The following is a 13499-nucleotide window of genomic DNA, read 5'->3' as shown; positions in this document are numbered from 1 at the left end:
TGCTCAAAATAACTTTTTTCATGTAACTTTTTACATTTGTCTCTATTTCTTCATAACTCTGCTCTGCTTTTATATCTATGAAATTTCTAGTGCCTGTATGATCAAAGAACTCTTTTTTCTTTCCTATATTGTTGCATAGTTCACAATTGTATAGTTATTGTTCCATAGATCAAAAATTTATAATTTTATCATAAAGAATAAGTTACATCAGGAGTAAAACTATCTTACTGATCTTGTCCAGACTTAGCATATGCAAAAGAGCATAAAACTGAAAACTAAAACTTGACTTGACAAACTGATGGAGCTATGCCTTGTGAAGTTATAGAACAACATTGCATTAATTGTATTTTGTGTTTGATGAATGATACTTTAGATGTAGGATTTAGGTTTAGGATATATGATGATATATCTATATTCTCACATTCTAAAAGGTAGTTTTGTCTGCTCTTCTCCCAGGTTCCCCCTTCCCAATAGTTGGAATCGATAGGGCATTATGAGACCAACAAATGAAACAGAAGTTTGGGAATTCATGCTTTTGGGTTTTTCTAATCATCCAGAAATGGAACCTTTACTCTTTGCAATCTTCTTCTTTCTATATGCTGCAACCCTTCTTGGGAACATTAGTATAATTTGCTTGGCCACAGCAGATCCCCATCTGCATACTCCCATGTATTTTTTCCTTCAACACTTGGCATTTCTGAACCTTTGCTACACCACTGCTGTAGTCCCCAAAATGTTGGCCAACCTGATATCCACCAAGAAAACTATATCATATCATCTGTGCATGCTGCAAACCTATATCTCCCTCTTTATGGGAGCAGCAGAATGTCTCCTTCTAGCAGTGATGGCATTTGACCGCTATGTAGCAGTGTGCCATCCCTTGCGTTACACCACAATAATGAGCTACCGTGTTTGTGTGAAGACTGCAGCAGCATCTTGGACCATCAGTTTTCTAGTCTCTGTGGTTCCACTCTACTTATCTTTGCCCCCTCTTTGTGGACCCTATGTTATTAATCATGTTTTCTGTGAGGCTCCCATTCTGCTGCACATGATCTGTACTGATACCACCTTAAATGAACTTCTGATGTTGATAGGGGGTGCAGGCACTTTAATGCTGCCCTTTATTCTGGTTCTGGTGTCCTACGGCTACATCATTGCTGCTATCATCAGAATCCGTACCACTAGTGGCAGACACAAAGCTTTTTCCACATGTTCTTCCCATCTAACAGTAGTGACCATCTATTATGGCACAGGAATGTTCATGTACATGAGGCCAAAATCATTTTACTCCCCTGAGAATGATAAAATGATTTCTATATTTTATGCAGTAATCAATCCTATGCTAAATCCCATTATATATAGTTTCAGGAACAAGGAAGTCAAAGAGGCATTAATGAGAGCTTTGGGAAGGAATGTATTGAACAAGACATAATAGCAATATGTATTGTTAACAATGGAAGAGTGTTCATCAATGGTACTGTATTTGAAAATATGCATTAAATTGCTAATAAACCAAATAAGAATTTCATTATAAAGCATCTTGCGTACTGCCATAAAATGATCCAGGCCAGCAATAATGTAGATATAATGAACTTCATGCTAAATTAAGGAAGACTAATAGATTCTTAAATTCTTGGGCTCTGGGGTGGGGGATGTTGTCAGTCTTGTTTTTGGACTTGAAACCACTTATCCACAAAGCTTGTGATCTATCAGTGTTCTGCTTCAATTTATTGGCCCTCAGGAAGCCCATTAGGGCCTTCAGACACTGTTCTAGCACTTGCAAAGTCTCTTGAATCATATAATATGAAGAGATAGAATTGGGTGTCACCCACACATTAGGAATACTTCATACTAAGTCTCCAGATGATGCCTGGGTTTCATATAGAATAGATAAAAGTAGCATGGGAAATAAAATTGAATGTTTGCTTGACACCACAGCATAAACACAAGAGTCCAAATAAAAGTCTTGCATGCCTATTCATTGGTAGCAGTCCAGCTGGTAGGAGTGGAACCCCTCCAAAAGTGTGTGTCCAACTTCCAACCCTTTGGACTACATCTAGCCAATACCTGGCTAGAACTGATGTGGGCTGGAGTCCAGCAGCCTTTGAAGGTTCACTAGTTCTACACACTTGTAATACACAGATGTTTCAAAGGATATAACTTTTTATAGTAGGGAGCAGGTGTTACCAACATGGCTTTTTTTAATTACATAGACATACAGTTCTCACACCAGGAACTGTTCACAAACTCTATAATTAGTAAAATCACTATCATTTCCTCAACCCCCATGTCATGGAGAGACAGTAACATCATCAACAAAAAATCAGATAAGAAACACTCCGTCCTGTGCTGTGTCATGAGAACTGGGTGTTGATCAATAAAAGAGATGGGGTAGTTAACCATAATTTGTTATATCTGCTTTGCTATTTAACAGAACAATTTAGATTCTGTGGGCAAGTCTTAGAACAATTATAGTTGGGAGTCTTGTGAAGAATGCCAGTTTGCAGCTTTGGGATAGAGAGAGATGGGTTTTCAATCAGGTGGTTACTCATCCTGTTATTTCTGCTGCTGCTGCTCCCTTCTCTTGTGTCCAAGGATACCAAATGGAAGCCTAGTAATACTATTAGTGTCCAAGACAATCTGTATCAACCAGGAGAAGCCATAATTGGTGGGATATTCTCTTTGGTATATCCCCAGTATCCTGAGAGAAACTGGCATGAACCTCCTCGTAGAAGTCATGAAATATATACGTAAGTTCTTTGTAGCTTATTAGCAGGAAGTGTATCTCAACAGAAGTGAATTCTGCTATCTTTAACTCAATGCCTTAAATGCTGGGTGAGGGGGGCGAGATCCAGGCCAGAGTGGTTTCCAGAAGCCCCAGTTTAATGAATATTCATGATTTGTTCATCTTGAGAATCCATACATTCACATTTATTTGTTTGAGGCAAAGAAATGTTATCCTACACTTTTCAGTACATTTTCACATTCACTTCACTTATCACAAAAGTCTGATCTTTTGGTGAAGTAGATCTGGTTTGCAAAAGCTCCAAATTAACTCCAATTGCTCAGGTTTATTTTGCCAGGATGTTATTGAATCTCATCTGATATAGCGACAGTCTGGAAATGTCCTAAATTAGAAAATCTAACATGTCAGTTATTTCAATAGAGTTGGGTTAAGCAATGTTTAATTTTAATCAGTTAGATTTTGAAAATTTTCTTTAATGTCTCTTTTTCTGAGATCAGGAGGAAGGTGGGATTTATATTACTTCTGGAGTCTACCCATTCTGACCAATTTCAAACCACTGTTTGATGGGCAGTGGTACATCTTTTGAATTCACAGACATATGATATAAGTTAACCAATGCTGGTTGACTCACAATTTATGTCACAGATCTTCTTGTACTGTCAGAGGCCGCTTTTCTTTTTCCTAGTTCATATTTCCCTGAGGCATTTCACCTCCCTTTCTCAATCCAGAAATGAATGTGCAAGAAACATATATTTGATAAAAGTAAGCTTGACTTTCTGTCAATCTCATTGTAGTTCAGTGCTGAGTAATTATCAGCATGCTCTCGGTTTGTTGTTTGCTGTTCATGAGATCAATAAGAACCCAAAGCTTTTGCCCAATATTACTCTGGGTTCCCATATGTATGACAACCTTTATGATGAAAAGATGACATATGATATCATGCTGGACCTACTATTCACACAACAAGAAAATGTGCAAAAGAATGGACCTAATAGGAAATATATGAATGAGGATGTGTTTGCTGTCATTGCTGGTCTCAATGCAAAAAATGCCTACGAGGTGGCAACAGTGTCAAGTGTCTTCAAGATTCCACAGGTATGTGTGTATTTTTCTTTGGGTGGCACCCATTTCTTCTTGGTTATCTACTGAGCTAATTGAATTCACCTCTGTAATCTCAGAACATGGAAATTTAATATAAAGAATTATTAAACATAGAATAAGAGTCACATGCTCTACTGACTGAGCTATCACAACATGTAATTAAAATAAATTAAGGCTATACACTTTGTCTTGGTTTGGGAGGAGAAAGTTGAAATTACCTACCCACCCTCGATCCTGAAATGCAAACCCATGTCTTTATAAAAGCAAGTCTTATTGAATTCAAGGGGGCTAACTCCCCAGTGAGTATGTGTGGGATTCCACCCTTAATCCATTCATTTTGTTTAAAGCATTGAAACTTTTTAATATTTTTTTTGCAGAAATTTAAGTTTGTACCACTTCATGATTATGCTGGCTGGGAAGTATTATGCCAAAATTACTTGCTAACATTAGTTATGCAGTGGGAGGAAATTATGCATTTCATATATTGAAAGTTAATAGTATAATTAGATTCTAGGAGCTCCCAACAACAGCTCAGACATGTGCTATTTCTTTGCTCTCATCAGCACTGTTTTTTCTCCATCAGTTTAACTATGGTGCGTATGAGTCTACACTTAGAGGTACAACAAATTTCCCATTTTTGTATCGAATGTCACCAAGAGAAACTCTTCAACCCATTGGAATTACTCAGCTACTTTTGCATTTCAGATGGACATGGGTTGGGCTCATTGTTTCAAATGATGATGATGGAGAAAGCTTTGGTCAGATCCTGACATCTCTGCTTCTGCAGTATGGCATTTGTGTTGCCCACCAGTATAAAGTAGGAGAATCAAAATATGTGTGGCATGAAACTTATCGCAACTATATGTCAAAGTTATATACAGAACTTTTCTTAAGTGAGATAAATGTGGTAATAGTCAGTGGAGACTATAATTCGATGAGTGGATTACAAAACCTCATGGGACAAAATTGGGAGATCAATCCTGGGAAAGTTTGGATCATAACTGCTCGGTGGGATTTTAAACAGCATATTGGTTTATTTGTAACACCTCCAGAAACGTACAGTGGTGCTTTTTCTTTTTCAGTCCACAAAAAGCCTGTGCCAGGTTTCCATGAGTTTCTTGGGAGCTTTATGTCTGATAAGCCAGTGATTCGCTTTTTCATGGATTTCTGGTCAACTGCTTTCGTTTGTTATTTTTATGAAGACAGCTTTTCACGTTGTTCACAAAGTAATATGTGCACAGGCAAAGAGAAACTGGAATATCTGTCTGAGTATACATTTGATATGGATATGACTGGTGAGACCTATGGTATCTACAATGCTGCCTATGCTGTAGCCCATGCTTTACATGCCATCTATGAGTCAAGACCAAGAAGAGACAGAATTGAACAGCTGAATATTCCATCATGGCAGGTAAATACATTGCCATAATAAAGTCTATGAGCTTGACATGATGTCAAGAGAATCAAATACAAATAAACAAATATGTCAATGTTTTGTATGCTGGTGAGTTTATAAGAGAATTAGGGAAGTCTGCTATGCTGTATTCATGTGCACAGTAGACTTTGAAGAAAAAGAAGAGGAGGAGGAGGAGGAGTTTGGATTTGGTATCCTGCTTTATCACTACCCTATAAAGGTAAAGGTAAAGGGACTCCTGACCATTAGGTCCAGTCGTTACCGACTCTGGGGTTGCGGCACTCATCTCGCTTTATTGGCCGAGGGAACTGGCCTAAAGCTTCCGGGTCATGTGGCCAGCATGACTAAGCCACTTCTGGCAAATCAGAGCAGGAAACACCTTTTACCTTCCCACCGGAGCGGTACCTATTTATCTACTTGCACTTTGACGTGCTTTCAAACTGCTAGGTTGGCAGGAGCAGGGACCAAGCAACGGGAGCTCACCCTGTCACGGGGATTCGGACCGCTGACCTTCTGATTGGCAAGTCCTAAGCTCTGTGGTTTAACCCATAGCACTACCTGCATCCCTATCACTATCCTAAGGAGTCTCAAAGCGGCTATCAATCTCCTTTCCCTTCCTCCCCCACAATAAACACTCTTTGAGGTGAGTGAGGCTGAGAGACTTCAGAGAAGTGTGACTAGCCCAAGGTCACCCAGCAGCTGCATGTGGAGGAGCAGGGAACCGAACCCAGTTCACCAGATTATGAGTCTACTGCTCTTAGTCACTACACCACACTGGGTCTCTTAAGATGCCGTTTCCTGAAAAGGGAACAGAACTATTATGGCATAAAGGAATGAAGATTTATTCCTACTATGCATTGGATTTGGCTGATTCCTGAGCCAAATTGTGTCTATTTGGAGGCACTGGTTGAGTTGGTTTGTGACAGCCATAAACCACTGTATGGGTTGGGCCAGAAAGATCTAGGGCTGTCGGGGGGGGAGTAGATTATCAAAAAGAAAGAAAGAAAGAAAGAAAGAAAGAAAGAAAGAAAGAAAGAAAGAAAGAAAGAAAGAAAGAAAGAAAGAAAGAAAGGAAGGGAGGGAGGGAGGGAGGGAGGGAGGGAATAAGTGGAAAAACCAGTGGGAAAGCCAAAACATACCTTACCACTGGCTGAATCTTCCCAAGAGAAGGTAGGAGCCCTGACTTTCCTTCCTGCCTGATACCACTTCCTTGAAGCAGCACCCTGCAGGATTGATGCCTTTGTGCAACAGCTGTTGAGCTAAGTCATAAATCCTGCAGGGTTCCAGTTGCTCTTTCAATATGTTCTATCTGTCTATGCAGATATAAGTCCTGTTGAGTTCAATGAGACTTGCTCCCAAGACAGAATTGCAAAATAAATAATGGACAATTTCAGAATTTGTTTCTTCTATTTTCTTCCAATTCAGCTGAATTCCATACTGAAAAACATCCATTTTAACAATGGTGCAGGGCATGAAGTATTGATTGAATATGGAGAAGTTTCGGCTGGCTATGATATCATCAACTGGATCATTTACCCCAATTTCTCTGTCATTAAACCCAAGTTTGCAAGTATTTCCCCAAACCATGAGTTCACCCTCACTGGGAAAGACGTTGTGTGGAACAACAGACTTAAACAGGTAGGAAAATACTTAGCAGCTTATAGTCACAACTAAATAAAAATATGTTGCTGTCCAGATGCTGCAGTACTGTTGCCCATGGATCTTAGAGGTAAGATTAATGTTCCTGGAAGTAGGGACAGAGCAGAAACCTACAGAACTTGGATTTCAAAGTGGACTCAGTTGATTCAATCTGGGTGGATCATGAACCAAAACAGATCATGAATCCTATAAATCTGCAGTCCCACGAGTCCCTTTATGAGCTAGTCCACGAGCTTCTTCGCTTGCCTTGTACTTTTATTATGATTATGATTATTTGTTTCTACCTGCTTGCTCATAGGAGCCATGAGTGAGCTGGGCTTCTTTCTTCTGTGTGCTTTAAATAGAGCAATGGGACTTGATGATGTCCTGTTGCTCTCAGTCAAGTGCTGTGTGAAAACATGACTGTGTACACAAACACTCTATTGTAGTTGATACTGCAAGAAACCCCAAGATTTGCCCATCCTCCTGAAATTACTCTTCAATCATCATATAAATCCCTGAGCCATTGGTGGTTGTTTGTCCATCCCCACTGATATTTCCCCTGAAAATGTATTGTCAATGACTTTAAATAATTATTTAGCTGATTAGAGCAAGAGGTTCTTGGGTTATCAGGTAGAATAGAAATATAGCTGTATTTGTATGAAAATTTGGATGTGACATAATATCCGTTTTCTAATCATTAGTTACCACCAAGTTCTAGGTGTGTTGAGAGCTGTCACCATGGACAGCAAAGGATGGTTCAAGAAGGCAAACCAAGTTGTTGTTATGGCTGTAATCCATGCCCAGAAGACATGTTTTCTAATGAGACAGGTAGGTGATATACAGACTGAGAGGAGATACAATAGCCAACTTCAAATATCTAAAGGGCTGTAACATGGAAGCAGCAGCAAGGTTGTTTTCTCCTTTCCCAGAAGGTAGTACCCAAACCAATGTCTTCAAGTTACATGAAAAGAGATTCCAGCTAAACAAGCTGTCTGACAGTGGAACGAACTCTCTTGGGAGGTGGTGGACTCTCGTTCCTTGGAGGTTTTTATGCAGAGATAGGTTGGTCATCAGTCATGAATGCTTGAGTTGAGATTCCTGCATTGCAGGGGGTTGGACTAGATGATCCTCATGGTTCTTTCTGTCTCTACAATACTATAAATTGAATTCTATAATTACATGAGCTGAGTGCAATTAAATATGTACACAAAAGGGAAATATCTTCAAAGAAATGGACCGCACATATTTAGGTACACTTATGCCCACTAGTGACTAAAAGTTCTATCCTATCCATGGATATTCAGAGTTCTATCCTATCCATGGATATGTTTTGGGGACTTACCACTAGGCAAAGTTTGTATAATGTTGGTTGGGAGCATCTGCTTTCAGTTAGATGTGAAACAGGGAGTCATTATTATCTAGCATTAAATTGACACACCTTCAGCTTTATGCAAACTAATAGAGGCATAGCAATGACAACACTTACTGATACTTTCTTGATCCCTTTCAGATGCAGTTCATTGTCTCAAATGCCCAGAAGATCAATATCCAAATAGGAACAAAAACAAATGTATTCAAAAGGTTCTGAGCTTCCTTGCCTATCACGAGCCCTTGGGCATTGTCTTGGTTGTCCTTGCTATCTTTTTTGCTGCATTAACAGTTTTGGTAATGCACATTTTCCTAAAAAACTGGACTACCCCTATTGTCAAAGCCAACAACCGGAACCTCACCTGTGTTCTGCTTGCCTCCATCTTGTTTTGCTACCTTTCTTCCCTTCTCTTCATTGGCAAGCCTGGGAAGCTGGGCTGCTTGCTCCGGCAAACAGCATTTGGCATCATTTTCTCTGTTGTAGTTTCTTGTGTGTTGGCAAAAACCATCATGGTGGTCCTGGCCTTCCTGGCCACAAAGCCAGGCAACAGCATGAGGAAATGGCTAGGGCAGAAAGTAGCCACCTCCATTGTTTTTTTCTGCTCACTCATTCAAGTGGGTATTTGCATTGTGTGGCTGTTAACTTCTCCTCCCTTCCCCAAAGCTGACATGCACTCACAGGCTGGACATATTATATTGGAATGTAATGAAGGTTCCATCACCATGTTCTACTGTGTCTTGGGCTACTTGGGCTTTCTGGCCATGATCAGCTTCACAGTAGCCTTCCTGGCCAGGAAACTGCCAGATACATTCAATGAAGCCAAGTTCATCACTTTCAGCATGCTGGTGTTTTGCAGTGTTTGGATCTCCTTCATTCCGGGTTACCTGAGCACCAAGGGGAAATACATAGTGGCTGTGGAAGTTTTTGCCATCTTGGCCTCCAACACTGGCCTCTTCCTTTGCATATTTCTTCCAAAATGCTACATCATTGTTGTAAGATCTGATCTGAACACAAGAAAGGTCCTAATTGAAAAAAAGAGTTATTAATCCTAAATGTAACCTCTTATTAGTTGACTTTCTGTTCATTGCAGGACTGATATCATATCACACAAAATTGGCTACTGTTTGAGACAAAAGTCAAATTTCAATGTTGTCGGAGTCAAACCTTATTTCCATTGGGCAGATTGCCATCATTTTCATTGGGATGATCATAATATATTTTCAAACATCTCCTTGGAATAGAGCAGAAAATGGCAACCACACTGCCTTGGTTTACAAAAATTTGCTTGCCCCCTTGAAGTGCAATAGAAGGGTATTGATTTGAAACTCTCATTCCTGCCAACCTATCAACCCCTTCTAATATTCAGGTCTGAACTTTCAGTTTCAAAAATTCAGTCCCCTACTGGTATATTTATCTGTTCACATTATAGTTAATGAAACCCATGTGATGTATTTGCAAATTTATATTGCACTTTGTGTGAGGTTGCCCATGGGCTTGTTCTGGAAGCTCCAGCTGGTGCTTAATGCAACAGCTAGACTGCTGATTGGGGCAGACACCAGGGGGAAACCACTTCTTAATGCTCAAGCAGAGCAAACAGCATTTTGGAGTTTCTCCAGATTGAGGGTTGCTCCAGTTTAGAGCTAAATAATGGGTTTTTTGTGGAGCAAGAGGGAAACTACTCAGACCCATAATTCTACGCACAGGTCGAGTGGAAGAGCCCTTAATCTTGATTCAATCCATAATAATTGTACATTTTGTACTTTAAAAAAAGAATATGAAATTCTTAATCTCTGGATAGCAGTTTTTTAATTGCTTCCCAGAGGTTCATTGCATGATTTTAGAAGATGGAATAATTAATACTTTGGATTTGTCAGTGATAATATAAGGAAACGTGCTATCTTTTCATCCTCTTTGCAGACTCAGAGTATCTTGAATTATGGGCCAATGTTGTCTTTCTATGGATGAAGTTGAATAGAAACAAGTAGGCATTGTAGTGTACATTTTTATCATCATCATTAGCATTAATTTGGCTTGAATCATTAAATAGTAGTATAACTTCTGAAATAATTAACACACTGAATATCAGTAATGCACACACACACACACACACACACACACACACACACACACACACTCTTAAAGAAAACTTGATGAGAAATACAGAGGAGTTTCCAAATTATTGGGTATAGGGAGCATTTGGTTCCATTAATCTGATATTCTCCTTCTGTTAGAACTTCTGCAGGGACATATTTGGAATATCCAAAAATAAGACTCTCACTGTTTGTCCCTCCACTTTTTTCCTGCTGGAATTTGTAAAGGTAAGCATCATAAATCCTGCTATGGGAATATGATCTCTTTCTGTACCATCAGATGACTTTTAGAGATTTATGTGGAGTTATTAGAGGTAGGCTGATAATTGCTATGTTAGAAAAGAGGAGCCTGAGATTGAATACACAAGCTCTGCCCAAATGTAGTTTCATAGACCAATTTTGGTTTCCCTCACTTTCTCAGTTCTCCATGTTTCCGCATCAGTTTCTATTTAAAAAGATCTCATGAAATTTTATCACCACTTTAGTGTCCATTTCTCCTAACATAAACAATTTTATGTGAAACTTTGCTCAATATGCTTCTTTTATAATGTATTTAATGCTATTTTCACTCATATATGCATTTTCATGCACTATTTACCTTAGTACATACTTCTTTTTTTGCTAATGATACTTGACTGATTAACTGCACTGTGAAATTAAAAAACATGTGAATTATGAAGGATGGCTGTGTTTTAGTTTTCATATAGTTTTGGAAATGTGAATTAGGTACATTTGCTTTGAACATGAACTGAATTATTCCCCCACCACCACCACTGCCACTTTAATCATGAGGCTGGGGCAACATAGCTTTTGTATACATGTTTAGGTCTGGGTTGTAAAACATTTAGTACATAAATATTATTTCTTTGGCAAGTGGAGTTTTAGACTCCACTGGTCCTGGCTGTATTGCTCCATTCAACAACTCATCAGGAATTAAGCAGAATGTTGTAGGGAGAGGGAAGAGAAAATAATATTAATAGGGTGTTTCACAACTGAAGTAACATTCCTGATAATTTAATGAGGACCTCATAACAGCACTACATCCAGAATCTAAAATTACCCCCTGGGTTTTCTCATACCCTTTAACTAACACATGTATCTCTTTGATGACCCAAATAATCAATTTGAAACATAAGAAAACTTTCTGTTCTTGAGTTAGAAATGCATTATAAATAAAACATGATTTTTTAAAAAAATGTTTCCTTAATTTTGTAATTTCCAAGAAATCCACCTGCTACAGAACCAATGTACAAGATCATCCATCAACAGTTAAGAATTGGTTTCAAAAATATATCAGCTGACCCCCTCATAAGGACATGAGAAGGACATTGGTTCAAAAAATTTGGTTGTTTCATCAAATTTGGCATTGAGTTCCTGATTCGACATTCAACAATGACAACTTCATTTCTCTTCTGAGATACAAAGAAGCTGACTGAGAAAACACCCAGAAATCAAATGGGGAAGGGATGTTGAAGAGAGGGTAGGGCTGATTCCTGGTGGGAGATTTTCCATTATACTCAATGGGAGCAAAACAGAGCTTCATATAAGATTTTGCTCCAAATAACAAATCAAAGCAGAACACAGAATCAGAATAACTGTTTTGGATGCAGCACCAATCAGGCTGCTTCCAAATGCTATAAATATGGATTAAGAGTGAATCTTGTGGTTGCTGCACATGCCTAGTGAACAACTCTGTTTCTTTCTTTTCCTTTCTTTTCCTAATATATTGTTTCCTATAGAATAGAATGCATGAAAATATGGAGAAATATAATAAGACTATTGTGACTGAGTTCATCCTTTTGGGATTTGAGACAATCCACTCTGTTGAGATTCTGATCTTCATTACTTTCCTGATTATATATGCATTGACCATTACCGGTAATGTTACACTAATTGCACTAGTCCTGGCCAATCACCAGCTTCAATTGCCTATGTATATTTTCTTGATTAACCTTTCATTCCTGGAACTCATAATCACATCAGCTGTCATGCCTAAAATGCTAATAAATTTTATCACGGGGAAGAAGACAATCTCCTTTGTAGGCTGCCTTACTCAGTCATTCTTCTATTTCCTCATGGGCTCAACTGAATTCTTCATTCTGGCTGTAATGTCATTTGATCGCTACGTTGCAATATGCTACCCATTGCGCTATGTATCCATCATGAACAGAAATGCCTGTTTCCAGCTCCTTTTGGGATCATGGATTGGTGGCTTTCTGATTATTCTAGTTCCCAGCATTGTAACAGCTGGCCTTCCATTCTGTGGCCCAAATATAGTCAACCACTTCTTCTGTGACAGTGCCCCCTTGCTCAAGCTTGTCTGTGCTGACACATCATTGGCTGAAAAGGTTGATTTTGGGACATCTTGCATATTGCTTCTGGGTTCACTTCTTATAACAGTTGTGTCCTATATTTATATTATTGTTGCTGTATTGAAGATACCATCAACACAAGGTCGAAAGAAAGCTTTCTCAACCTGTGTTTCTCATATCACTGTGGTATCATTGTATTATGGGAGCTCAATTGTCATTTATGTCCGTCCGACCAAAGGGAACGTTCTGGATTTCAACAAAATAGGCACAGTACTGAACACAATAGTGACACCCATGCTAAACCCTTTCATATATTGTCTCAGGAATGAGAAGGTGAAGGATTGTCTGAAACTTTCATTCAGTAAAATCATAATGTTTCTTAAGAAATGAATGTTACAGGATATTCCATCAATTGGAGTTTTAGGATTCTTTTATTTAAATGGGAGAGAGTCAGTATAAGACAGCTTGTAGTATGTTGGACATAGGCCATGAAGACCAGATTCAAATCTCCACCTAGACAGAGAACTTACTTGGGTTCCTTAATTTCTGTTACTCTTGCCTACTTCTGAAGGTTGTTGCAATGATAAAATGTAGTTATTACCATATATGTGTGCCTTCCCACTCTGTGTGTAACCTGGAAGAAGTGAAAGTGAATATTTTTGTTCAAAAAAGGAATAAATAAATAGGTGCTTTTACTCCTCTGCTTAAATGGTATTAAAGTGGCTAAATTTGACTGACTCATGTCTTTTGTGATTTAAAGGGGAGGGTTGGGGGGCATATTTTAATCTAAGTCTTTTTTATTTACTAGAGTTATACACCAGCTCTT

At 38.7% G+C, this 13499-nt stretch overlaps 1 protein-coding gene across 1 annotated transcript; it reads left to right on the top strand.

The window, feature by feature from the left end:
- Window positions 1–12106: 12106 nt before the first annotated feature.
- On the top strand, window positions 12107–13063 carry LOC309355511 (olfactory receptor 6M1-like; the record flags this gene model as incomplete). Its single annotated transcript, XM_081886449.1, has 1 exon — window positions 12107–13063. One exon carries the CDS (start codon window positions 12107–12109, stop codon window positions 13061–13063), a length of 957 nt encoding a protein of 318 aa, XP_081742575.1.
- Between the last annotated feature and the right edge of the window lie 436 nt (window positions 13064–13499).

This window comes from Podarcis melisellensis (assembly GCF_964234715.1).
Source record: "Podarcis melisellensis genome assembly, chromosome: 13".
Taxonomy (NCBI): Eukaryota; Metazoa; Chordata; class Lepidosauria; order Squamata; family Lacertidae; genus Podarcis; species Podarcis melisellensis.
The sequence above is the reverse complement of the archived record's forward strand: the minus strand, read 5'-3'. Positions and strand labels throughout refer to the sequence as shown.